The 27,161-nt window shown below is 42.8% G+C and overlaps 1 protein-coding gene across 2 annotated transcripts; it reads left to right on the forward strand.

Annotated features, from left to right (window-relative positions):
• The first annotated feature begins 7,825 nt into the window (after positions 1–7,825).
• Positions 7,826–18,890, forward strand: LOC543378 (pyridoxal kinase). 2 transcript variants are annotated; one of them, XM_044523611.1, is made up of 13 exons: positions 7,827–8,113; positions 8,355–8,487; positions 8,982–9,075; positions 9,153–9,257; positions 9,445–9,528; positions 9,652–9,725; positions 10,138–10,202; positions 10,721–10,784; positions 10,968–11,033; positions 13,644–13,700; positions 17,727–17,771; positions 17,864–17,917; positions 18,331–18,890. In XM_044523611.1, exons 1-13 carry the CDS (start codon positions 8,019–8,021, stop codon positions 18,469–18,471), a joined length of 1,077 nt encoding a protein of 358 aa, XP_044379546.1. In that variant the 5' UTR covers positions 7,827–8,018; the 3' UTR covers positions 18,472–18,890. The 2 variants fall into 2 exon arrangements, with proteins under 2 accessions (XP_044379547.1, XP_044379546.1); XM_044523612.1 differs by lacking the exon at positions 13,644–13,700 and having other exon boundaries at positions 7,826–8,113.
• The last annotated feature ends 8,271 nt before the right edge of the window (positions 18,891–27,161 follow it).

Consider the following 27,161-nt stretch of genomic DNA (forward strand, 5'->3'; position numbering starts at 1 on the left):
TCTTGCTTGTGTTACAAAGTGTGAAGTTGAGTCATACTCAATGCCCGACCACTACAGAAGATAGAGAGAAAATGAAAGTCATTCCCTATGCCTCGGCCATAGGTTCTATCATGTATGCCATGCTATGTACCAGACCTGATGTGTGCCTTGCTATAAGTCTAGCAGGGAGGTACCAAAGCAATCCATGAGTGGGTCACTGGACAGTGGTCAAGAACATCCTGAAGTACCTGAAAAGGACTAAGGATATGTTTCTCGTTTATGGAGGTGACAAAGAGCTTGTCGTAAATGGTTACGTCTATGCTAGCTTTGACACTGATCCGAATGACTATAAGTCACAAACCGAATACGTATTTATGTTGAATGGTGGAGCTGTCAGTTGATGCAGTTCCAAGCAGAGCGTCGTGGCGGGATCTACATGTTAAGCGGAGTACATAGCTGCTTAGGAAGCAGCGAGTGAAGGAGTTCATATCCGATCTAGGTGTAATACCTAGTGCATTGGGTCCAATGAAAATCTTTTGTGACAATACTGGAGCAATTGCCTTAGCAAATGAATCCAGATTTCACAAAAGAACCAAACACATCAAGAGACGCTTCAACTCCATCCGTGATCAAGTCAAGGAGGGAGACATAGAGATTTGCAAAATACATACAGATCTGAATGTGGCAGACCTATTGACTATGCCTCTTCCATGAGCAAAACATGATCAACACCAAGACTCCATGGGTGTTAGAATCTTTACAATGTAATCTAGATTATTAACTCTAGTGCAAGTGGGAGACTGAAGGAAATATGCCCTAGAGGCAATAATAAATTTGTTATTTTATATTTCCTTATTCATGATAAATGTTTATTATTCATGCTAGAATTGTATTAACTGGAAACTTGATACATGTGTGGATACATAGACAAAACATCGTGTCCCTAGTAAGCCTATACTAGACTAGCTCGTTAATCAAAGATGGTTAAGTTTCCTAACCATAGACATGTGTTGTTATTTGATGAACGGGATCACATCATTAGGAGAATGATGTGATGGACAAGACCCATCCGTTAGCTTAGCATATTGATCGTTCAGTTTTATTGCTATTGCTTTCTTCTTGTCAAATACATATTCCTTCAACTATGAGATTATGCAACTCCCAGATACCGGAGGAATACCTTGTGTGATATCAAACGTCACAACGCAACTGGGTGATTATAAAGATGCTCTACAGGTATCTCCGAAGGTGTTTGTTGGGTTGGCATATATCGAGATTATGATTTGTCACTCCGAGTATCAGAGAGGTATCTCTAGGCCCTCTCGGTAATGCACATCATAAGAAACCTTGCAAGCAATATGACTAATGAGTTAGTTGCGGGATGATGTATTACGGGACGATTAAAGAGACTTTCCGGTAACGAGATTGAACTAGGTATGAAGATACCAACGATCGAATCTCAGATAAGTAACATACCGATGACAAAGGTAATAACGTGTGTTGTCATAGCGGTTCTACCAATAAAGATCTTCGTATAATAGGTAGGAGCCAATATGAGCATCTAGGTTCCACTGTTGGTTATTGACCGGAGAGGTGTCTCGGTCATGTCTACATTGTTCTCGAACCCGTAGGGTCCGCATGCTTAACGTTCGATGACGATTTTGTATTATATGAGTTCTGTGATTTGGTGACCGAATGTTGTTCGGAGTCCCGGATAAGATCACGAACATGACAAGGAGTCTCAAAATGTTCGATAGGTAAAGATTGATATATAGGACGATAGCATTCAGACACTGGAAGTGTTTCGGAGGGTACCGGGTACATATCGGACTACCGGAGGGATTACCGGAACCCCTAGGAGGTTAATGGGCCACATGGGCCAAAGGGGAAGGGGCACACCAGCCCACAAGGGGTTGGAGCACCCTCCTAAGCTGCTGCCCGAGTGGGAAAAGGAAAAGGGGGAGTCGACCCCCCTTCCTTTCCTCTCCCCTCTCTTCCCTTTTCCCCCCTCCGGCAAAAGGAAAGGGAGGGCGAATTGGACTAGGCCCCAAGTAGGATTCCTCCTACTTGGGGTGCCCCATGGCAGCTCTCCTCCCCTCCCACTTATATATGCGTGGGGAGGGGGCGCCTAGAACACACACCAACAATTGTTAGCGGTGTGCGGCGTCCCCCTCCACAGTTTACGCCCTCAGTCATATTCTCGTAGTGCTTAAGCGAAGCCCTGCACATATCACATCACCATCACCGTCACCACACCGTCGTGCTGACGGATATCACCTACTTTCTCGACACTTTGCTGAATCAAGAGTTCAAGGGACATCATCGAGCTGAACGTGTGCAGAACTCGGAGGTGTCGTACGTTCGGTGCTTGATCGGTCAGAACGAGAAGAAGTTAGAGTACATCAATTGCATTCTCAAACGCTTCCGCTTTCAGCCTACAAGGGTACATGGACACACTCTCTCCCTCTCGTTGCTATGCATCTCCTAGACAGATCTTGCGTGAGCATAGGAATTATTTTTGAAATTGCATGCTACGTTTCCCAACACATCGGCCACGCTGCAGCAGGCTGGCGTCGGCGCCGCCAGCACCCAGCTGCTCAACGTTGCTCCCCTGCCTCCCGAAAGTCTCGCCGCAGATCCGCCCCGCCGTTGGCCCCCCTAGGCCAGATGAGGCCCATATGGGCCAAATCTGGGCCGAGCACCGCCGCCAAGTCACGCCGCTGCGCCATCCCGCCGCCAACGACGTTGCCGCAGTCCAGCCGCCCGCCCGCCCGCGCCGCACCGGGGAACCCCGCCGCCACCCGGTCCATCACCGCCTAGGAGCACCCCCTAGTGCAGCTTCGCCTCGTTCTCGAGAACTACCGGGAGGGGGCGCCGCTGCCACCAGCGATGGCGGCGGGGAGGAAGGGGAAAGGGGGGAGTTGGTGGAGGAGGCGGTCGACGCGCGGCCGGTCGCACGCGTGGGCGACGCGGTTGCGAGGGGAGGAGTCCACGATAGTGTATACCCGTTTCCCCTCTTCTATTTCCTCCGTCCAATTGATTCAATGACTTGTAAGCAAACAATATGTAGATGCTTTTGTTTCTATTCATGTGGTGGTATTGTTGCAAATAGGTCCGTTTAGGAGAACTGATATGTTGCGAAAATTCAACTTTGCATAGTTTGTAGTAGATCAATGTAAGGGTGTGATATTTACTCCTTGCATGTTCATGTTAGCTGGCGATGATTGATGCTGCGAGCAATGCTGGGACAAGGAACAGATGAGATGTGAAGACCGCGATGGAGAGACGAGAGAGGAGTCATCACCTCTGTGGGACTCGCCGCCACAGTGGCACAACCTAGTTTGACTGTCAGGAGTTGGACGAGGGGATGAGGCAGAGGTGGTGCATGTGGGGATGAAGGGATGCGCCCTTGATGAAGTGAGCGAGAGATGAGGAGGAAGGCAGAGGTGGCCGTGGAGAGATGTCTGAGGGGATGAAAGGCCCAAACCAAAGTCAACCGGCTCCTGAATTGCGGGTGGGACTAAACTAATGGTGGACCTGATTGATAATACTAGCGTCCGAACCTACACTGTAATGCCCAGCGTCCTTACTATTTCTCAAATTTGTAATAATTCTTTCCAAGATTCCTAATTACGTGATTATTGATTACTGTTAATAAAACACTAGTAAACATGCACGTGCAACGCACGTCTCAACCAATGCACATGAAACTACAGTGATGATTCATATGCTAGAAAATTCAAACAATGGAAGAAAGAACGGCTATGGAGAAACCATCGAACAATAATATGCAATTTGAAAGCACACCACCAACTCAAATTGCTTCTTCAAGTTTCGAAGCGAAAGCAACTGTATATAAACCATTTTTCTCACAAATAATATAGTTAAAAAGAAATATATCATAAATAGTGTTGTAAGGGGCATACAATTTTTTTTAATCATGAAAGGAATTGACAACAAATCAAAATATGTGACAATGTTTGGCACAACCGTACTCTCATTTTAAGCTTGTGGGGCTACAATAGATGTCAGTTAAAAGCATTTTTTCAGAAGTCCCAACTCCCGTTTCTCTGGCCCCATAGAACGCTTGCGCCAACCTTCGGCCAAGTCATGCAGCCTGCACCATTGAATATCTATCCTCCTCGATCTTCTCCAATACCAAGGGTAGCTATCATCACCACAAAAGACCCCCCCCCCCCCAAATGAATATCTTGGTGGTGTAAAATGAAAATTGAGGTGTTAAGCATCGCTAGCAGGTCATTACGGAGTGTAGTGCAAGTTTAGATAGTTAAACATTTATATTTGTTGGTGAAGAAAATTCGTAATGGAGGAATTTTTAAACCCAATTTAAGTAACCTATATAAAAAAACTGAGGATTGCTCTACTTCTTCAGTTTGCAACTTCTCTCTGAAATACAGTCGAAACAGAACTCTAAAAAAGTTCAGTACTGTTAAAAATGACAAGTCCAGAAGTGGCATCTAAGAGGATTGAGATACCTACACACATTCTTCTGTATTTCCTAATTAATAATAAATCACACTGCCTACTGAAAACAACTGAATTCAATATTTTTTCTCTGTCCAACCACATTAGCAACTTGACATGAGCATTCCATCAAAACTATTAAATTGAATACATATTTTATAACTGCTGAAAATAAGGTATAGCAATATATTTTTGTATTCCTTGATAATAAGGTGTAGCAACATACTTTTGTATTGCGTAATGAAAAAAATTGCATAGCTTGTTGATTCAGATATATCACACACATCATGTTTCTATGAAATGCTAATCAAGTTCATACTAAAAGAATAAAGTAGTCAAGCTTGTGTCCACTCACCTCGATGTCAGTTTCATCTGGAGATAGTCAAGCATCAGCCTCCCAGCACCTCCCAGTTTAGTACTGGGCACGTCAAGAAAGTTGCAGTTTGTTTCCAAAGTAATCTCATGCACTCTACTGAAAGGAAGATACCTGGTCGCTGCCGCTACGTCCCCGATCCACCGCCCTCCATCCAGGTTGATCCATGCACAGGAGACAACACCTCTTAACAGTACGGTTTTCTATGTGTTTTCACTTCAAACTGAATGACTAGCAGTCAAAGTTTCAACAGAGGTACATTTTTAATATGAACAGACGTGTGCTTTTTGAAGATTATATTGTTTGGTACGATACAACAACCATACATATTTTAAGAAGGTTCATGGCCATACGGATGAACAGGCTAACTTGCTAGTTACAATACCCTCTTCCTTATCTTATTTATACTATTATGTAGTAAAACTATGTATTCCTCCTTTCCTGCATAATTAAATTAAATAGAAAAGAGAAAGATTTACTTAATATATTGAAAATGAAAATGATGGAAAGGTCCCATGTAGCGAAGGAGGCGAACATACCAAAACAAAACGTACCCTTTAATAGTAAAGATTTGAAGTACATTCATCAAGGTACCGCCCAAAGTTTCATCAATGAGAATTATATAGTGAATCATTGAGACAAAAGAATTACCCAATATGAAATTATGACACAAAGTATGGGATCAAACTGGAGCTCCTCTTCCTTCCTCTAGTGCATCTACCTCCTAATTGTTTTTCATTTCTGGTGGTGCATTTCCAAATGGTTTGGCGGTGCTAAATTTTTCATTGAAGTTTTCATACTTTCTCATCCAAGACATGATGGGTATATGAGTTTTTCATCTATGTTACTCATCCATGTGTCTTTTAGTATCTTCCTCATTTTTATTTTCTTCGCCTGTGTGCAAATTAACAAGAAAAAATAGAAGGTATAACAAGAAAAAATAGAAGGTATGACAGTACACAAGTTTGATAGTTTTTTGTGAAAAAATACAAAAAATTAGAATAGGTGGAGTACTTACGTATGAACACCGTTGTTGATATAGTAGTATCATTCCCTCTGGTTCCTTCACTATCACATCCGTCCATTTTCATGACCCGCTGAATTCCAATACATTTAGGAGTAGTGGCAGAGGACGGAGGAAAATAAAGGTGGGGCTGACTCTAAACTCCAGAGCACAAAAGAAATGGTTTGATGCAAAGCAAAAACAAAGTATTTGACACCTTGACCAGTACTATCAATAGACCACTACTATGCACGATCTTAAGTTGATAGAAATTCAGAAACTTATATTGCATCGCTATAAATTTAGAAAAAACAAATTAACAACTATGATGACCCCTGCCCCTTTGCGTTTGCTGACCGCTCCCTCTCCCCTTCATGTCCAACTTCTGGCTAGCAGCTAGGCTGATGCTGAACTTAGCCACCGCCCGGACTTCGGTGACGCTGTGAAGCTATTGTCGTCCTGCACTGCTAGAGGTTGCGGTCCTTCCTGCAGAAGATGGAAGTACAGGCTCCAGCATTTAGGCCATTCGCAGAGCCGTCTTCTTGTGCAGTCTGATGCCGACCGTCACACTAATTGTTGTGGTACTTGCCTGCCGGAGTACCGGTTGGCGCTAGCGATCGCTTGCTCAGCCAAACGCATGATGATTAAGCTAGCGAATGCCCGACCAAGCCACACCGACAACACACCCTAGTGCCTCGACCCACACTAAAACGGGCATGTTTCACTCGAGCACGCCAGCCAAGCCCATGATTGCTCCTTGTCCAATCCCCCTTTTCTTCTTCCTCTCAGCGATGAATAACACAGCGCCACAGCCACCATGCACTTTCGCCATCAAATTGTATAGAAACAGTGATTAAGAAATGAAGAAGCAGATGCACCTTAAGACAAGTTGCAACAGAACAGAATCAATGAGACATAAAGTGCAAGAATGTAGTTACACTGAAATGCTTCAGACATCAATAAATATTTTTCATCCTTTGTCGTCTTATCAATAACTGAAGTTTCTCGGGCAAAGTATGTGAAGCTCAGATTCACATGCTGAAAACCAATCTCTCAAACATGAACAATAATATGGTGCATGAAACCAAGAATGCACACACTTCTGCGTTCTGAGGATTTTATCAGGATAGTATATACACTTAAAACAGAAATACTTATGTTATTCCGTGGCATTATCTCCCAGCTCATCAATTTCGAAGGAGAAAAATAACCCACTGTCACATAGGATATGTGATTTTGTTAGCAGACATGAAGTAATTTGATCCACATATACTCTATGTTGTTTAAGAGAGCGATTCAGGAAGCACATGTGAGGGATGCGATACTTACATCACATGTGAGGCCAGGAAGCACGTGTGAGGGATGAAATACTTCCGCATCTTGGCACAGAGTGTTGGTCGTTTGCAGCAGATTTACACGAAGTACTCAGCGATCTTCCCCGTAGAACGACCAGCACGGAGGAGATCAGTGCGGATTTCAAACTGGCAGGGAGCAGATCGCCGCGCCGTGGGCTCGTTCGCCGGCGGCCGCCCTGCATGCACCGACTTCGTGCTTAGGGAGCAGACCACTGTGATCAGAGATGCGAGGGATGCAGGCGCCGCAGCGCCACGGGATCGCTCGCGGCCTCATTCGCCGGCGGCCGCCCTGCGTGCGCCCGCTTCGTGCTGAGGGAAGAGATCGGTGTGGCCCGAGAGGCGAGGGGGAGCGGGCGCCGCCGCGCTGTGGGAGACTTGTGTGGCTGGAGAGGTTAGCGCTAATTTTGGGGTGAGATTAGATGGAGGTTAGCGCTAATTTGGCGACGTGGCTGAGGTGGGCCTTCCGTTCGCTTCTGGCAGAGTTTTCGTCCGCATAAAAAAATTGCTAAACGTACCTTTGGTTGAGGGTTAGTTTTACCTTGATGGTCAGCTTTAATTAAGTTACCTTTATCGTGAGGCTATTATTGATTTGTGTTGTTACGTATAGCTTAGGCTGGGTGTATGTTTTCTTGTTTAATAGTAGTAGAGAAAAACAAAAACTACGCTGTCGTGAGCGAAGGAATCCTATCCCTCGCTTGCCACACGGACGGCCACGATAGCGTCAACTGTCAGCCGTGCGATCCCATCGCCGTCCGCTGCTGGTCCACTCGTCTATCCCCCACGCATACTCTTCTTCCTCCGCCTCCGCCCGCCTCACCGTCGCATGCTCGCCGCCGCCGCCGTGCCGCCCCTGCCGCCGCTCCCCCGCTCGTGCGCCTCGTGGAGACGGTGGATCCCATCCACTCCTTTCTCCTCCAGGTGGGTAAAGATAATCTACTTGTCGATTAATTAATTATTAATATAAAAAAGTAGTAGCTGTGGAGACCCGTAGTTGCGTAGTCCACCTCCAAATCTCCGAAGATATTCCGCTGCCGATTACTCAATTGGTTAGGTTGGATTAATGGTGGAAGATCGGAGTAAAAGAGAACAATTTGGCCTCTCCTTCTCCCTCCTGTGTCTGACCAGCTTTGCTTGCCTTTGTGCTGCTGCGATTTCGCAGGGACGGACCTGGTTGGCGGCGGGGGACGAGTGGAGGGGCGGTGCATCCGGCGATGGCACGGCCGCCGATCCTCTCCGTTGCACTGCCGTCTGACACGGGGCGCGTGCTCAGCATCCAGTCCCACACCGTCCAGGTGCCACACCACCCTCTCTCTCCTCTGTTCATCTGCCATGATCTTGCTTAACTACCTGCATCTACGAGCAATTGGCGGCTGTATGGTACGATAGTCTGGGTTTGGGAGCAAATCAAGTGTTTTGCGGGTTCTAAGATCTCGGTGGCTAGGCCGAGAACACCAGCTGTACTCAAGTCATTTGCAAGTGCTTCATGACTGAATTATTATTTTTATTATTCAATTCATATCAGACATGCATGCGTGCCGTGCTGCTTGCACACCATCATCATGATTGTCTCCCGTTGTGTAGTGTCACCAAGTCGTGTGGTTGCTTACTGGTGAATGCAGTTGTTGTATGGCATACATATGATCATACTTGGGGATTGCTTAAGTGTACAATAATAACTGTGCATAGCATTGTTTCGGAAATCAGGAGTACTAGTAAATTACTGAAAACCTTATGTTTGATTTGATTTATTTATGTCCTCTACTCATGCTGCTTTTCCTTAATTTAGGGCTACGTTGGCAACAAATCTGCTGTCTTTCCGTTGCAACTCCTTGGTTTTGATGTGGATCCGATAAACTCTGTACAGTTTTCTAATCATACAGGTATATAATTGGGCTATTCGGTAAAATGTGCAATATGTCTGGCACGCCTAAATATTTTCCACTATGTGTTATCTCAGGATACCCAAAATTTAGAGGACAGGTTCTCAATGGCAATCAGCTGTGGGATCTTATTGAAGGACTGGAGGAAAATGAATTATTGCACTATACACATTTGTTAACAGGTGAATGACCATTACGACTTCTTCAATTTGGGATTTCCCATCCTTCATGTAAAAAGCAAGTTGATTGGTCTTCAATGGCAGACCATTAATCATCATCTCTTTTTAATCAAACATAATGCTTTATACACAAAACAACACGCTATTTGTTTATTTTTGTCGAAGTAACATGCTATTTCTTGGTATTCAGGTTACATCGGCTCTGTTTCCTTTTTAAATACAGTGCTACAAGTCGTCGACAAATTACGATCGGTCAATCCTGATCTTATATACGGTAACCTTTTCTCATCTCCATTATCTATATGGTCAGTTCTGTTGTACAAAATCTTATGGGGAATTATGTCATAAACAAATTCTAAATAGAATTTGCTAATGCATGTCCACAAACGCTCTGCAGTTTGCGACCCGGTTCTAGGTGATGAAGGCAAACTATATGTTCCTCAGGATTTAGTATCTGTTTATCAGGAGAAGGTGATTTAGCCCATTTCAACTTGCTAAAGTTATCTTTTATGATATAAAAAATGCTGGGAATTACTTATTGTAAGGCTAGTTAGCATGTTACAAAAAAAAGACCCTGCAAGTTTTACTGTACTCCAGTATCCATTACTCTTCAATAAGCAAATCCATTCCCTAGACTGAAGGTTTACATTTTTTCAATAAAACAGTACATATAGGCAGCTGCATCTCCTTTCCCCTTTAGAAGTTAGTCGAACAGTCATGCGCAGTGTGTTCTGTGTTTCGTTCAATTAACTTCTCCCATTTACTCATTGAGCTATGGCATGGAAATTACATGATAGGACAGTGTAATTTCAAATGTGTTTAATGCTCATAATGCTCTGTGCTCATCGTAATGTATTCTTTTTTCTCATCAAATAATCTCCAGGTTGTCCCAGTTGCTTCAATGCTTACACCAAACCAATTTGAAGTTGAACTACTCACAGGATTAAGGTATTCATTCTATTCTTTTTGGAAAAGGAAAATGAGAGCTAATCTCTTTATTGTCATATACCCCGTCAATCCGCCATACTTCTGTTCTGTATCAGATTCCATATAAATTCAAATTTAGCACTTCCAGGAAAAAAAATATACTGCTAATTTTGGCCTGAGTAGTCCAATTTTTCTACCATTTTTTGGGTTCTATAGTTAATCTTTAACTCAAGGGGCAATGTGTGGATTAGGGTGCAATGATTTGAAATTCAGTCACAACTGGGTGACCTATATACAGGTGATACGTAAGAACTAAAGGATGGGTGGGTGGGGTGGGGTGGGATGGGGGGGCTGTAGTGGGCATTCTGTAAACTGGTATACTTCGGTGAGGGCATATGGCTTAGTTTCTGCATGAAATATCTTTTTCATGCTTATTTGACAATAACAATAAATCTATACACAGACAAAATCATTTTTTTGGTACTCTCATACATTGGTCAAATATTTGTTTTCTTTCCTATTTGAATGTGTACATGCAGAATTACCTCCGAACAAGATGGCTTGAAAGCTTGCAATACCCTGCACAGTGCTGGACCGCGGAAGGTTTGTCCCTTACAGGCTTATAAGATTGCTAGATAAACCAATAAAAGTATTGATGTGCTACACAGAGTCACTGTTGGCCCTATGACCAACTATCCTCGTTCCATGTTTCTTCATTTAAAATGCTGCTAATGCAAATATACAATTACTAATTCATGAATGTGTTTGACTGCTATCGTTCTACAGGTGATAATAACTAGTGCACTTATTGAAGACAAGCTGCTCCTCATTGGAAGTTACAAAAGAACAGAGGTAAACTTTTGATGAATTTGTTGGATTTATTATATCTATGTACATGCTATGAATGTACTAGTTGCAAATAAAAAAGTTAGTGGCTTTACAATATTATTCAACAGAAAGTTAAAGAAAAAAGGGGGATGGGAAACCATTTGATCTTACCCAAGTATCCCATGAGAATTGTGAGAAGATTAAAATATTATACAACATAGTTACCAAATTCGCTAAAAGAGGCTTCGAACCCTGATCCCGATCGATTGATCCAGACCGGGGTTTGAACTCACTCTGGTCGATCCGAATCCGTGCCTGGTTCGTCGAACTGAAGCGAAAACACAGCCCTGCAGCACATCGATGTACACAGGGAATACACGGGGCGGAGGGATGGGATTCTCCTTGGCCGTGGACGAGACAACGGTGGAAGCATAGGAGATGAGCAGGCTGCAGCGGCTGATCCTTGCTGTGAGGAAGCTGGAGTTGGAGTCGGGGTGGATGGGAAGCCAATCTTGGAAGTTGGCAGATGTGGAGGAAGGGCGAGAGAAGGCTGCAGCCGTGCTGAGATGGTGGGTCGGCGCCCATGGCGCCGCAACAGTGGGACTGCGGGAGTACTACTGAATAGCAGACTGCTCGTTTTTCTTTTTTAGACTGCTCATGTGTGTGCATAGTCTAGGGTTGAGCCATGGGCTAGTTGGGCTGATTTGGCCCAACCCATGAAAGAATGTTTGTTTCCTTTAGCTTTTTATATGATTCCGTGACAAGTCCAAAACAAGTTGGGGTAGGCTAGAGGTGAAACCCATAAGATCTCGCGACCAACTCATGGTTTGGGCACATGGATAGCAAGCTTCCACGCACCCCTGTCCATAGCTAGTTCTTTGGTGATACTCCAATCCTTCAGATCTCTCTTTACGGACTCCCATATCAAATTCGGTCTACTCCGACCTCTCTTGACATTCTCCGCACGCTTTAGCCGTCCGCTATGCACTGGAGCTTCTGGAGGCCTCCGCTAAATATGCCAGAACCATGTCAGACGATGTTGAGCAAGCTTCTCTTCAATTGGTGCTACCCCAACTCTATCTCGTATATCATCATTCCGGACTCGATCCTTCCTCGTGTGGCCACACATCCATCTCAACATACGCATCTCCGCCACACCTAGCTGTTGAACATGCCGCCTTTTAGTCGGCCAACACTCAGCGCCATACAACATTGCGGGTCGAATCGCCGTCCTGTAGAACTTGCCTTTAGTATGTGATTCTGTGACCTCAAAAAAAAAACAATTTGATTCTGTGATCTTCTACAGTTGTTAAATAGTACTCCCTCCGTCCGGAAATACTTGTCATCAAAATGGATAAAAGAGGATGTATCTAGACGTATTTTAGTTCTAGATCCATCTCTTTTTATCCATTTTGATGACAAGTATTTTCGGACGGAGGGAGTATGTGCTTACTAGAAAAAATCTTTATTGTTTTATTATGTCTATTATACTCCCATGTTGCGAATTGGAAATAACGAATTCGCGAAGCCAGTCTCCGATTTGTGAATCGGAGATGTATACCCCATAACAATGCAATTCGTATGAGTTAGCGAATTGCGAATAGTGAACCGAACGAATCACGAATCGGGTAACTATTGCAAGCACATCGTGTGGCAAGTGGCACCTCCACATTATAGTGATGTTACTTTTTTGGAGGAAACCAAAAGCAATCATACGTACCTGCAATCAAACATTATACTATTATTCTAGTTCCATATGGCTCCTATGCTATATAGATGTTCTACTGGGTTTTTTGGCTGGCTATAAACTGACAGGTCAATGCAGTAGGCCATCTAAGGCCTTGTACAATGGGAGATGCTTAGGGGAGGTGCTTAGAGAAATAAACCGGACGTTTCTTAAGCATCGGTGCTTATTTATACAGGATAGACACTTAACTAAGCGTCTCTCCTGTAGAAATAGGCACCGGTGCTTCAGAAAAATCCGGTTTATTTTTCTAAGCATCTCTCTAAGCACCTCCCATTGTACAAGGCCTAAGAGCTATGATATAGTCATGTGGAATAGTAGTAATTTATACAAGGTACACTCTTGAACATTTGTCCGCCTGATGTGTAAGCCTGATCTTTGTAAAGCTCATAATCATAGGTGTACTCTAGATCTACTTCAGTGGTCTAATATTGTTACATTAACATCAGGATAGATTACAAGTAACAGCTAGGATTTACAAGTAGTAGTGTGTGATTGATAGTTATGACATGTAGCATGACCAAACCTATTTGTGCAAATTGGCCTGTTTCTGATCAAATTTGTGTCCCATTTTTGGGGTGCTGTTATGGGTAAACTGATCCATTACGAACTGAATCTAACACAATGTTTACATTCATGTGTTAGCTCCGAGTAACTTTGGTTGAGTTTGAGTGAATTCATAGAACATTTAATAATTCAATAAAATGCTTTGGAAATAAACCGTTAAATATACAAATTAGTCAATTAAATTCTTAAACCCTGATCCTGTGATGAATCTATTCCAGCCTTCCAGGGATCCAGCCTCCAGCCTCCAGCCCTGTTATAATTGCTGAGTAACTTAATGGTCAGAATGCTGATTTTAAAGAGATTTACCATCTCTTCATTTTCAGGAACAACCGCCGGAACAATTTAAGATTGAGATACCCAAGATACCTGCATATTTCACGGTATGTGCGGCTGATAATAGAGGGAACTTTTCCTGTACATTGATGAATAGTAACACTATATATATATATGTGGTATATGAGAAGCGGGAGTACGTACTCCCAGGAGTACACAACCATTTTCCTATATATATATATATATATACATATATATATGTATATATATATATGTACATATATATATATGAATCTGTTGTTGCATGTTGGTTATTGACTTATTGTGTAGTGAACGTATTGGCATAGCTTATTCCTAGATTGTAGCATTCAGTATGGACTAATTCATATTATTGCTTAATCTGTTGTAGCTTTGTTCATGTGGGATCTGTATATAATTGTCTGTTCAAACAAACAATGTCATATAACGATCCTACATTATATCAAATAAATGTTGCACAACAAAACAGTGATCAAATCCAAGGAGAGGCAATTTTATTGTTTATGGCCCGCTGTTTCTATCTCAGGTTTACCTTGTGCAGCTTTGATTTTGGCCAAGTTGTATGATACATGACCATATTTTTTGAACCTCAATGGAGCTAGCTGTGAAGTTAAAAAAATATCAACATTCAAACATTAGTCAGTTGCATGTTTCCTGACTAAATGAAGAATAACTGTACGAATTGTTTTATTTCTCTTGGCTGATTAGAAAGTAGATTGTAGAACTAGAATCTCAGCAAGGTGCCTTTTAGCTGTGTGCTTGTGGACTATGTCTTCGGATGGTGAAGGAGAAATGGGCCACACATGTTTACACTTGTGCGCTAGTCATGCACGTCCTGACGTTATGCACGTTCTGCTCTTGTCCTAGTCTTTAGGATCTAGCTCATGGATAGTTGGTTAGTTAGCTAGCCAATGGGACTCTTCCCTACGTATGTGTATATTTATACGCCTCCAATCAATAAAAGATAATTGTGCGGCAAATCTCCTTCCTGTCTTACATGGTATCAGCCTTCTGTTTCTAAACACCCACGATCCCTGCTCCACAGCTTCCACTCCCCACCTCCATGGACTCCTCCGTTTACTCCGGCGGCGGCGGAAATCCGTTCACCGGACCTTTTGCCTCCTCCATCCACCAGGTTCCTATCTGGCAACACATCCCGGTCGTCCTCAATCTCCAGGTGTCAAACCACACGGTATAGCACTCGCTGTTAATGACTATATTCTGCACCTACACCCTCCTCAACCACATCGACGACACTGTCATTGCCCGCCAACGCCTCGACGACCCCAACTGGACTGTGATTGGCTCATGCATTGTCAATTGGGTCTACACCACAGTCTCGCCGGAGATACTCGCGATCATCATCAAGCCGGACGAGATGGCGCACTTCGTGTGGCTCGCGATCCACAATCTATTCCTCGGGAATTGAGCTCACAACGCCCTTTATGCACTCCACATGAGTTCTACAATTTGAACCAAGGTGATCTTTCAATTACAGCTTATTGCAGCATGCTCAAACAATTGACGGACACCCTTCAGGATGTTGGCTATCCCATTACCGACGAAGGGCTCGTCCTCAACGCCTTTTGCGGTCTCAAATCGGACTGCAGCCAGTCCATGAAGAGCATGTCGATCCACGGCCTGCCGACGTTCCTGAATTGTCGCTCCTTCCTTGAGCAAGAGGAGCGCTGGATCGCCCACACCGCCACCATGGAGGCCAACACCGCCTTGCTCGCTCCAACAGCGACGGTGGCCGCGGCTCTGGCCCAGCAGCAGCAGGGGAGGTGTCGCTGTTGTTGGGGCCTGCTGCTGCTTGCCGTTGGAGTGAGCGAGCAGAGTGGTGTTGGCCTTCATGGCGGTGGTGTGGGCGATCCGGTGCTCCTCTTGCTCGAGTAAGGAGGGACAATTCAGGAATTTTAGGTCGTGGATCGACATGCTCGACACTTATGGGCTGAAGTCCGCTTTTGAGATCATGAAAGATGTCGAGGACGAGCCCTTTGTTGGTAATGGGATACCCGATGTCCTGGAGTGTGTCCACCAATTGTTTGAGTCGGCTGCAATAAGCGGTAATTGAAAGAGCGCCTTGATACAAATTGGGGAACTCATGAAGTGTGTAGCAGTCGCGGTGAGCTCTATTCCCGAGGAATAGGTTGTGGATTGCAAGCCACACGAAGTGTGTCGTCGTCCGGTCAATGATCATGAGTATCTTTGACAAGACAGTGGTTTAGACCCAATTGACAATGCATGAGTCAATCATGGTCCAGTCGGGGTCGTCGAGGTTCTGGCGGACCGTCCATGGACACGGGGAGCGTAAGCTGTGGAGCAGGGGTCATGGGTGTTTAGAAACAGAAGGCTGATACCATGTAAGACAGGAATGAGATTTGCCACACAATTATCTTCACTGATCGGAGGCGTATAAGTATACACATGCGCAGGGTAGAGTCCCATTGGCTAGCTAACTAACCAATTATCCACGAGCTAGATCCCAAGGGCAACTCCAACGCATGGACACATTTCGTCCGTTTTTGTCCGTTTGGGTCCGCGTGGGCAGAAATGACAGCCCAACACGCGGACGTAAATCCATTTTGTCTGTCTGCTGTCTGCGTGGACGCAAATCCGCCCAAATTATTTGGGCCAGGTTTGCATCCACACAGGCACCAGACGGATGTGTTGCGCGTCCGCTCGGTGTTCGGCTCGGCCCCACGTGTCAACCACCCAACCACCCCCGCTGGTTCTTTTAAATGCACGCGTGCCAGGGACCGGGGGGGGGGGCACCGCGCCCACTCTGCCCCAGCCATAGCCATAGCCACCGTCCACCATGACGTGGAAGCGCATGCCCAGAGCCCATGACCACGAGGCGGTCTCCTCCTCGAGGCGGCACCACGTGGTGACCTTCACCTTGACGCCGCAGGGGGCTGTGCCATTGGCGCGCGACCGCATCTACGTGCCTGTCGACTGGTGCCGGCATTACTGGGAGAACGCCATCCCTGTGCCATGGCCGGACGTGAACCTGCCGCATGGATGGTATTTGAATCCGGAATAGGGTTCTAGTGCCGGTCACAAGTTGCACGCGGGAGGTGGAGATCCGCCGCCATCGCACTCAGCTCGCGATCGACCTCCGCGACAACCCGCTGTTTGTGGTAGACTCCACGCACTGGGACACATGGTTCACCGATGAGCACGACTAGCACCGCCAGCGCCCTGTGCCCCGCACGCACGCGCTCCAGCACCACAACCAGCAGGGGAGGAGGATGACGACAGGGCCTATAGGAAGGCCATCGAAGACTCCGAGCTTGAGGAACTCGCCGGGTGGCTTGGCCTGCCACTGGTGCTGGCTGAATCGGCCCGAGTGCAGGTCGCCGCGCCCCTGCCTACGCTTGAGCCAGAACATGAGCTGTGGCCGCTAGTGGGGCACTTGTCGTCGTGGACGTCTACGTTCCCATGCACGCGCGAGTTGGTGCGGTGCACGCCCGAGTGGGTGGGCGCGGAGCAGCAGGAGGAGGTGCCCGCTGCGCCACCGCAGCAACTGGCACTGGTGGTAGTGCCGTGGCTGTATCCATGGCCGGCACCGGTCTACATCGACCTCACCGACGAGGACAACGACGACGGACACTAGATCTAGGTTTTACTTATGTTTTTAACTTTTAATTAATGTACAGACGGACTTTTGGCGGCAATATATTTTTAATTTGAAAATTGGTCCAAAATCAGAAATGCATCCCGGCGTCCTGGGCGCACCTATGGGCCAGCGAACACGGCCGGACTTTGGTGTCCGCCTGGCCGACCCAAACAGACAAAAAACGGGCACTTTGTGTGTCCGTTTGGGTTTGGGTTCATGCGTTGGAGTTGCCCTAAAGACTAGGACAAGAGCAAAACGTCAGGACGTCCATGACTAGTGTACAAGTGTACACATGTGCTAACACCAATAACTGTCGAATGAGGTGGTATAGAAATGGAGTAAGCAAGTGACATGTCTCTGTTTCCCTTTACACACTCTGCACTGCAAAGCTTGGTGTTTTTAGCATTGCTACCTGTGAATATGTCATCAATTATTTCAGTTATTGTATAATTCTGCTGCCTCCATAATGTTGTAGGGGACCGGAGATTTAACAACTGCTCTTCTACTAGGATGGAGCAATGTATGTCCCAGAGAAAGTTCATTGTTGTTGTGGAATGGTCTTTTTATGATTATTCCATTTTTAACTCATGCTTGCTTTGATGCAATTTTCAGAAATACCCTGATAACCTTGAGAAAGCGGCGGAACTGGCAGTATCCAGTTTGCAGGTATCTTGTCCGTGCCTCTATTCAACATTATCTAACTTTTAGGTCTTGAGCGCTGTTCTTATCAGCATTATGTGTTAGCAACCCTGTGTTACGTGTTTCATGGATTTTGGTGACATAAAACTAGATCTAGGAAAGGTATTTGAATTTACATTTTGGCCCTAGTTCTCACTTGCTAGTGAATTTATTGTCTACGGCAACTATCACATCGACCATGTTTAAATCTGGTTGAGTTTAGGTGTCATTCTAAGCTCCGTGCTCTTGCAGAAGTTAAAATGTAATGGCAAGCCAGCTTGGTACCCTTTTTGCTTGCCTAGGGCTTTACTTTGTGATATTGTCGATAGGATATATGCTTATTTGATGTTCACTTAGCATGCATTACTTCAGAATCTTAACATATACAGAAACTTCTGCAGGCACTCCTAAGAAGGACAGTTGAAGACTATAAAAGAGCAGGCTTTGACCCATCAAGCAGCAGCTTAGAGATCCGATTAATACAAAGCCAGGATGAGATCAGAAACCCGCAGGTTACGTGCAACGCCGTGAAGTATAAATGATCCCGTAGTAATTCTGACAAGCATCACCACAAAATTGAGGCCGTCAAACTGTTATAAGGAGGAATGGTTGTAAACAAATGTTGGTCTCCTCGAAGCATGCCAAGATTGTCACTGTCAACATGCACCGCATATCGACACGGTTTCTGGCTTCAGTTTTGGGAAAGCCATTTCTAGCTCGCCTTAGGTTCAAACCCGTAAAGGATCCAAATTAGGGAAAACAACAATATGTCATCATGCTTTTGATATAATCTGTCACTTTTATTTGTGGCTGTGAGAATGAATTGTACAGAAGGTTTAGTTGCATCTTTGAAGCTTTGTTGTGTTGGTGTTACAATGATTAAACAGCATCTTATTGATGTGTTCTGTACCTACTCTTCTTTATTAAATTATTATGTGTAAACTCATTGGTGAATATTCAAGGAATGATCCACACAGCAACTTGCACCATTGTTGATTCAAATATTTCATTCCCCTTGAACATGTTTATATTACCACAGAAAATAGTAAAGCAGCAGGTATATTATTTTTCATTTGTATATATTTCCTGGGGTTTCAAACCACAAAGGTCGTGTTTATTCACATGAACAAGGGATGAGAAGCAACAACAAAACTTTTCCTGAAAAAAGAAGAGTAGAATAAACCCGAGTGTGTTTTGGGGCATGTGAGGTTGATCCTCCCATAATCAGAATTCAGCTGCCCAAATGATATTTGCTGTTGATATACCGTTTGAGACGTACTCCCTCCTCCCATAATATAAGGACGTTTTGCAAGTTGTTGATATACCGTTTGAGACGTACTCCCTCCTCCCATAATATAAGACCGTTTTGCAAGCTAAAACAACTTGCAAAACGTCCTTATATTATGGTACGGAGGAGTAGTTTCTTTTGCCAGAACCAATTCGGTTCTTGCAAGCTTCTTATATAAATATAAATCTTACTTACGGAGGAGTAGTTTCTTTTGCCAGAACCAATTCGGTTCTTGCAAGCTTCTTATATAAATCTTACTTGCGAAACGGATCAGTTTGAGAAAAGAATGACTTAGTGAAAACTAAAAACAAGGATAAAGGTCCCTTCTCGAAAAAACATCACAATCCTTAAAAATAAATATGTTTGGTCGTTTGACACGTAAGATTAACAATACATATGGATTTTCTTATTTGAAGTATTCTTGCATTAGATTTCATAGGAAAAAAACACCGCAAGCTTAAAGATACTCATATGTTTTCCTCTGATAATCAAACATGAAAAATCCATGAAACACTCTTAAAGAAAAGGCCCACTACGCGTCAGCCGGCTGATCCCCGCACGGATTGGCCGTCTTGCTAGCCACTTGATTCGATTCATTGAGATGCTTCTCAACCCTATGATTACTCGCAGGTTCTTTCCTTTGAGTACATACAGAGACGTCGGGCACTCCTTTCATGCATCGCGCGAGCATCCGGGCCCTCACAAGACTTGTTTGTTACTCCCTCTGTTCCTTTATATAAGGTGTATTTCTTTTTTGATAAAATTTCAGAATGTAAGGTGTATTTCTTCTAATTTCTCATAATTCCCTTGTTAGCCCTCCAGAAATATGGAAAGTATCTCTCTGATGATTGTCTATATCTCTCCTTATAGCAAAAGAAGGAAACTATCTATCTGCCAATTGCATGTATCTCTTACTTTCCTAAAGTTATTGATTTATTTGCCACTACCCAATAAATTGGCCAAGGGTAATTTTGTCCTAACATGTCTATAATTATGTGCCTTGGTCACCGTGCCAAAAATAACACACCTTACATAAAGGAACGGAGGGAGTATTATGTTGGTTAGCATCTTTTTAGGGAAAGCCACCTGGCGCATTTTATTGATTGAATCGGAGATACATCATATACAAGCAAGAGAAGAGAAAATTAAGCGGATCATCGACCCATGTACATGCTTTAGAAGATAAAGAGAAACAGACTAATCTATTGTACTGTTTCATGCTATTATATTATCAATCTTGTATGCCTTATATGTTATTTTATATCATTTTTATAGACTAACCTATTAACTTAGTGCCTAGTGTTAGTTTCTGTTTTTTTGCCCATTTCTTTGTTTCGCAAAAAAACCAAATCAAATGAAGTACGAACACAAAAAAATTACGGTGATTTTTCTGAACCAAGAGAGACCCTAGAAAGCTTCGGGGAGGCACTAGATGGTGATCGAGGGGGCCACAAGATCAGGTGACGCGCCCCTAGTGGGGCCACCATGGCTTTGTTTGCCCTAATTCCAACTCTATAAATTCACAAATATCCAAAAACTCTCAGAGCGAGACCCGAAACAATTCTTCCACCGCCGCAAGCCTCTGTTCTTCCACGATCCCATCTAGAGGCCTTTTTCGGTACTCTGTCGGAGGGGGAAACCATTGGGGACGCAATCTTCTTCAACCTTGCTGCCTCCATGACGATGTGTGAGTAGTTCCTTCAGGACCTACGGGCCCATAGCACTAGCTAGATGTCTCTCTCTCTCTCTCTCTCTCTCTCTCTTGCGCTCTCTCTCTTACCCTATCTCTCTCGCTCTCTTTGATCTTCAATACAATGATCTTTTCGGAGATCTATTCAATGTAATTCTCGCAATGTGTTTATTGCGATTCGATGAATTATGGATTTATGATCAAATTGTTCATTGAAAGTATTTGGATCTTTTTGAGATCTATTTATGTGTGATTTTATATATATGTATGCTTTCTGATCTATGAGTTTTCTTTGGCCAAGTTGATGGGTAGAACTTCGAAGGAAGTGATGCATAGTAGTGGGTTCACTCTTGCAGTGTCCTTACTCTGTACAGGAGGGGTTGCAAGGCACGTATTGTATTGTTGCTACTAAGGATAAAACAACGGGGCCGCCGTACGCTCGCTGGAATCATAATCCTAACTATGTGCAATTCTGTCAATTGCCCAACAGTAATTTGTTTACCCACTGATGCTATGATTATGAGAGATGCCTCCAATGAACCTATGGGCCCCGGGTCCATTCTCCATTATTACGAAAAACCGAAAATTGCTCGCTATTTTTATTTTCTTTTATTTATATACCTATCACTACGAGAATTGATCCTGCAATTGGCGAGAACAAGGGGATCGACAACCCTCTTGCCTTCGTTGGGTGCAAGCATTTGCTTTGTGCGCGCGCGCGCGCGCGCGCGTGTGTGTGTGTGCAGGTACCGTTTATGTTGTTTTTGTGGTGTCTCCTATTGGTCCGATAAACCTTGGTTCTTCACTGAGGAAATACTATCTACTACTATACTACATCACCCTTCCTCTTTGGGGAATCCTAACACTATCACAAGTAGCGAAAGAATTTCTGGCGCCGTTGTCGGGGAGGCTTCACCAAACAATCCAGGTGCCTTCGCACACATTTATCATTTGCTTGCCATTTGCCTTTTATTTGCATTCTCCTTTTCACCTCATTCCTCCTCTAGAAAACCTAAAAATACCAAAAATATCTTGTGTTGCTATCTTGGCTTGTTATTATGGCTAGTTATTCACTCATTGCTTCCACTCCCGCAAATGAAGTACTTAATTTTAAACGATGGGATGAAGAAAGTTTGAAATATGCTTAGTATAGGATTTCTGATGCTCAAAATAGATCAACTTGTATGCAATCCACCACTGTCCTTCTCCGAAATTTTATATAGGTGTTACTACTTGGTATTGTTTTGTGCTTTACACTATTATTGGAGGAAACTTTTTGAGTAGTCACCCTTTGGATGCCTTTAATGCTATGGGTAATAGGTGGGATCACCACCTATTATTATCAATGAAACAACGTTAACTTTGGAACACATTATGCGAAGGTTAGATGTTACTGAAACAAAATGCCAAATATTGAACACATTGAAAATTTGGATAAAAAGGTGCATAACCAAGTAACTAAATTTGGCTCCATGGTGGGAACCACTTTAAAAATTGCTTAAGGATAGAGAATTAATCACCAATAGAGTAGAACAAAGTCCCTCTATAATTGATAAATTGGAAGAGTTCATTAATAACTTGGCTATGCCTTTTTCTTCCATTAAAACTGTGAAGGACCTCCCATGAACAAGACTTTGAATCTTATGTATGTTCCTAAAACTAATAGGGGTGCTTCCTCTAGGAAGGAGAAAGGAGATTTAAGATGATTAGTGTTCACCCCAATTTCATCAATGTAAAACAGGAACTTATATTCGACACTCGATTCTTTGATTTTGTGCCTAGGAGTGTTATGATTAATGATATGCTTGCTAAACCTCCTAACAAATCACGTTGCATAATTGAGGAATTGGACAAACATGACAATACGTGATGCTATGCACTATGCCTAGCTAGGGGCATTAAACAATAGCGCTTGTTGGGAGGCAACCCAATAGTTATCATTTATCTTTATTTTATTTTTTTGTGTCGACATGATTATTGCTACTTTAGTGATTATGTTTTACATTTTATTTTGATTTTTGTGCCAAGTTAAGCCTTTAGGTTGATGTGGATGATTGTTTATTTGGTTCTGTGCAAAAACAAAAAGTTTAGCTTCCAGTGCATGAATTGTTTATTTGTATTGGAAAGTGATCAATTCCTGAAACTTTTACACATTACTTCTATGAAAATTTTATGTTTCCTAAATTTTCAGAATTTTTGGAGCTACATAAGTATGACTAAATATTGCATCATTATGTACTGATCTGTTTTAGACATATTCTATTTTTATTGCATAGTATGCTTATTTTAAATTAAAGTTTCTAGATTGTATCAGGGGTATAAGTCATGGAGATGATAGAATACAGTAGGTATTATATAAGAACAATTATGATTCAATCTTTGACAATAACTAAGTAATGATTTATTTTATTGTACTAATGGATCTCACAAGGTTTTGTTGAGTTTTATGTGGCCGAAGTTTTCAAGTTTTGGGTGAGACAACGATGGAAGATAGAATAAGGAGCGGTAAGAGCCTAAGCTTGGGATCCAAGGTAATATTGAAGAAAGACCCAAGCTTCTAAGCTTGGGGATGCCCTGTAAGGCTTCCCCTCTTTCGTCTTTGATCTATCGATAATATTACTTGGAGCTATATTTTTATTCGTCACATGATATGTGTTTGGCTTGGAGTGTCATGTGTTTTTGTGTTTATTTGTTTGCTTGTTTCCACAATCATTGTTTCCTGATCGCACCAATTATGAGAGGCACGTACTCATCACAATTTATAGAATACTCATTGAACTTCACTTATATATTTTGAGTTGAGGCAATTGCTCATGGTCTTCACTTATATCTTTTGAGCATAACGAGAAATATTTATAGAAATCATCTGCACTCTCTTGCTTCACTTATATCTTTTTGAGAGTTAAATACTAGTGGTAATTTGCATGAGTTATATGTTTGGTCCAAAAATAATCTGTATACAAGGATGGTATAATAAAAACTTGCATGTAGATCACTGAATGTGGTGTGGTTGATAAACGATATTGGGGTTATAATATGAAGGTTTACTAGTTAATAATCATGGTCTAGTAAAAATATCGATGTTAAGGTTTGTGAATTCCCACTCATTAAAGTGTCGGTTATGGCATGGCTAGGAAGTTGGAGCATAATTTATCCTTGATTGACATCCCTTGTGTTCTCTAGATCGGGCGCGCGCGATGGTTAACTCCTCCCAACCTCCCTCCTAGGGGCATGTGAGTAGTACTTTGCTTCGAGGGTTTCTAGGCTTTCACAATAAATACTTAAGTTCTTTATGACTAATGTGGGTTTTTGTACTATAAGTACTTCCACCTATCCATATTTTGCTAGCCTCTTCGCTACCATGCATTCCCTGTTCTCACCTCGAGACTTGGTGCAAACTTCGTCGGTGCATTCAAATCTCGTGAAATGACTCACTCTTTCACACATAAGCCTTATTATATCTTTCCTGAAAACAACCACCATACCCACCTATTATGGCATTTTCATATCCATTATGAGATATATTTCCATCCAACTTACACCTTTACTATTCACATGACTTGAGCATTCATTGTCATATTGCTTTGCATGATCATATAGGGCATACATGATATTTTGTAGCAAAGCCATCGTTCATCAATTGGTATACATGTTATGCTAGATCATTGCACATCCTGGTACACTGCCAGAGGCATTCCGAGTCATATTTTTTTAGTTTATCAACTTGTAACTAAGTAGAAGTGTGATAATCATCATTATTAGAGTGTTGCCCCTACCAGTAAGGAAAACAATGGTGGAGACCAATGAGTCCTCGAAAAAGTGGGGATGAGGTCCATGAGACTATTCTAAGAAAGAAAAATGAGAGAAAAAGAGAGAGGGGGCAACACTACTATCCTTTTTCCACACTTGTGCTTCAAAATAGCATCATATTCTTCATATATATAGAGAGTCTCCATGATTTGTCACTTTCATATGCTAGTGGCATTTTACATTATAGAAGTTGGATTTTATATTACGATCACGAGCTTTCTCAAATGCCCGAGGTCTTCACGAGCAAGCAAGTTAGATGCACACCCACTTGGTTTCACATAGAGATCTTTCATACACTTATAGCTCAAGTGCATCTGTGGCATGGCAATCCCTACTCCTCACATTTATATCGATTGTAAGGCTTGTCCATTGCCTAATGATCCGCCTCGTTGATGTGGGACTTTCTCAAATTTTTGTCTTCTCTTATAAACCCCAACCATCATTCTTTTTGCCATCAAAAATGCCAAGTCCATGGCTCACGCTCATTTATTGAGTGTAGTTGAAAATTCTTAAGCAAGAAAAAGTATGACCCAATTGCTTGGTTTGGCACTGGGGTGTTCATACTTTATACTTTATGTTAGGAAGACTGAGCTATGCCATGTTTACATGATTAAATGTTTAGGAATAACGTTCTTTAGCATTCTTTATTTTGAAAGGTAATGATTAATTTCTAGTATTATTGCATATTATCGTTTTGATATCAAATCAATGAAATAGACCCTTAAAGAATTGCATGATTAAAACATGCCAGGTAGCATTCAACATAAAAAACATATCTGTTTTTACCATTTACCTATTCGAGGATGAGGAGGAATTAAGCTTGGGGATGCTGATACCTCTACAACGTATCTATACTTTTGGATTGTCCATGCTATTATATTATCAATCTTGTATGCTTTATATGCCATTTTATATTATTTTTATATACTAGCCTATTAACTTAGTGGCGAGTGCCAGTTTCTATTTTTTTGCGTATTTCTTTGTTTCACGGAAAAACCAAACCAAATGAAGTCCAAACACGATGAAACTTTACTGTGATTTTTTCTAGACCAGGAGAGACCCTAGAAGCTTCGGGGAGGCACCAAACGATGATCGAAGGGGCCACAAGCTCAGGTAGCGCGCCCCTAGGGGGCACGCCATGTGATCTCGTGGGGCCACCATGGCTCCATTTGCCCTAATTCCAACTCTATAAATTCATAAATATTCAGAAACCCCCAGAGCAAGACCCGAAACAATTCTTCCGCTGCCGCAAGCCTTTGTTTTTCCGCGATCTCATCTAGAGGCCTTTACCGATACTCAGCCCAGGGGGGGAACCATTGGGGATGCAATCTTCTTCGACCTTGCTTCCTCCATGATGATGTGTGAGTAGTTCCTTTAGGACCTACAGGTCTATATATAGCAGTAGCTAGCTAGATGACTTTCTCTCTCTCTCTCTCTCTCTCTCTCTCTCTCCCTCTCTCTCTCTCTCTCTGATCTTCAATACAATGATCTCTTCGGAGATCTATTTGATGTAATTCTTGTAGTGTGTTTGTTGGGATCCGATGAATTGTGAGTTTATGATAAGATTATTCACTAAAATTATTTGAATACTTTTGAGATCTATGTATGTGTGATTTTATAGCTATGTATGCTTTCCGCTCTATGGGTTCTTGCTACTTCTTGAGCTTGTGTTGGTTTTTCCCTTAAAGAGGAAAGGGTGATGCAGCATAGTAGAGATAAGTATTTCCCTCATATAAGAACCAAGGTACCAATCCAGTAGGAGAAGAATGCGCAAATCACCAATACCTACACAAACAATCAAACACTTGCACCCAACGCGATAAAGGGGTTGTCAATCCCTTCAAGGTCACTTGCAAAGGTGAGATCAAATAAAAATAAATAAAACTAAACAAAAGATAACCAAATATTTTTGGGTTTTTTTGGTTTATAGATCTGAAAATAAAAGATTGCAAAATAGTAGATTGGAAACTAATATGATGGAAAATAGACCTGGGGGCCATAGGTTTCACTAGAGGCTTCTCTCTTGAAGGCAAATAATACGGTGGGTGAACAAATTACTGTCGCGCAATTGATACAAAAGCGCAAAGTTATGATGATATCCAAGACAATGATTATGTAATATATGCATCACGTCCGTGTCAAGTAGACCGACTCCTGCCTGCATCTACTACTATTATTCAACACATCGACTGACTCCTGCCTACATCTAGAGTATTAAGTTCATAAAGAACAGAGTAACACTTTAAGTAAGATGACATGATGTAGAGGAATAAACTCAAGCAATATGATCTAAGCCCCATCTTTTTATCCTCGATGGCAACAATACAATACATGACTCGCTACCACTACTTTGTCACTAGATGAGGACACCGCAAGATTGAACCCAAAGCTAAGCATTTCTCCCATTGCAAGAACAACCAATCTAGTTGGCCAAACCAAACTAA

The sequence above is a fragment of the Triticum aestivum genome, chromosome 5A (genome assembly GCF_018294505.1).
Source record: "Triticum aestivum cultivar Chinese Spring chromosome 5A, IWGSC CS RefSeq v2.1, whole genome shotgun sequence".
NCBI classification, from domain to species: Eukaryota; Viridiplantae; Streptophyta; class Magnoliopsida; order Poales; family Poaceae; genus Triticum; species Triticum aestivum.

Coding starts and splice junctions, on each gene's coding strand:
- LOC543378 (XM_044523611.1), top strand. CDS start 8,019: ATGCTCGCCGCCGCCGCCGTGCCGCCCCTGCCGCCGCTCCCCCGCTCG. Junction 8,114..8,354: donor TCCACTCCTTTCTCCTCCAG/GTGGGTAAAGAT, acceptor GCGATTTCGCAG/GGACGGACCTGGTTGGCGGC. Junction 10,203..10,720: donor GAACTACTCACAGGATTAAG/GTATTCATTCTA, acceptor GTGTACATGCAG/AATTACCTCCGAACAAGATG.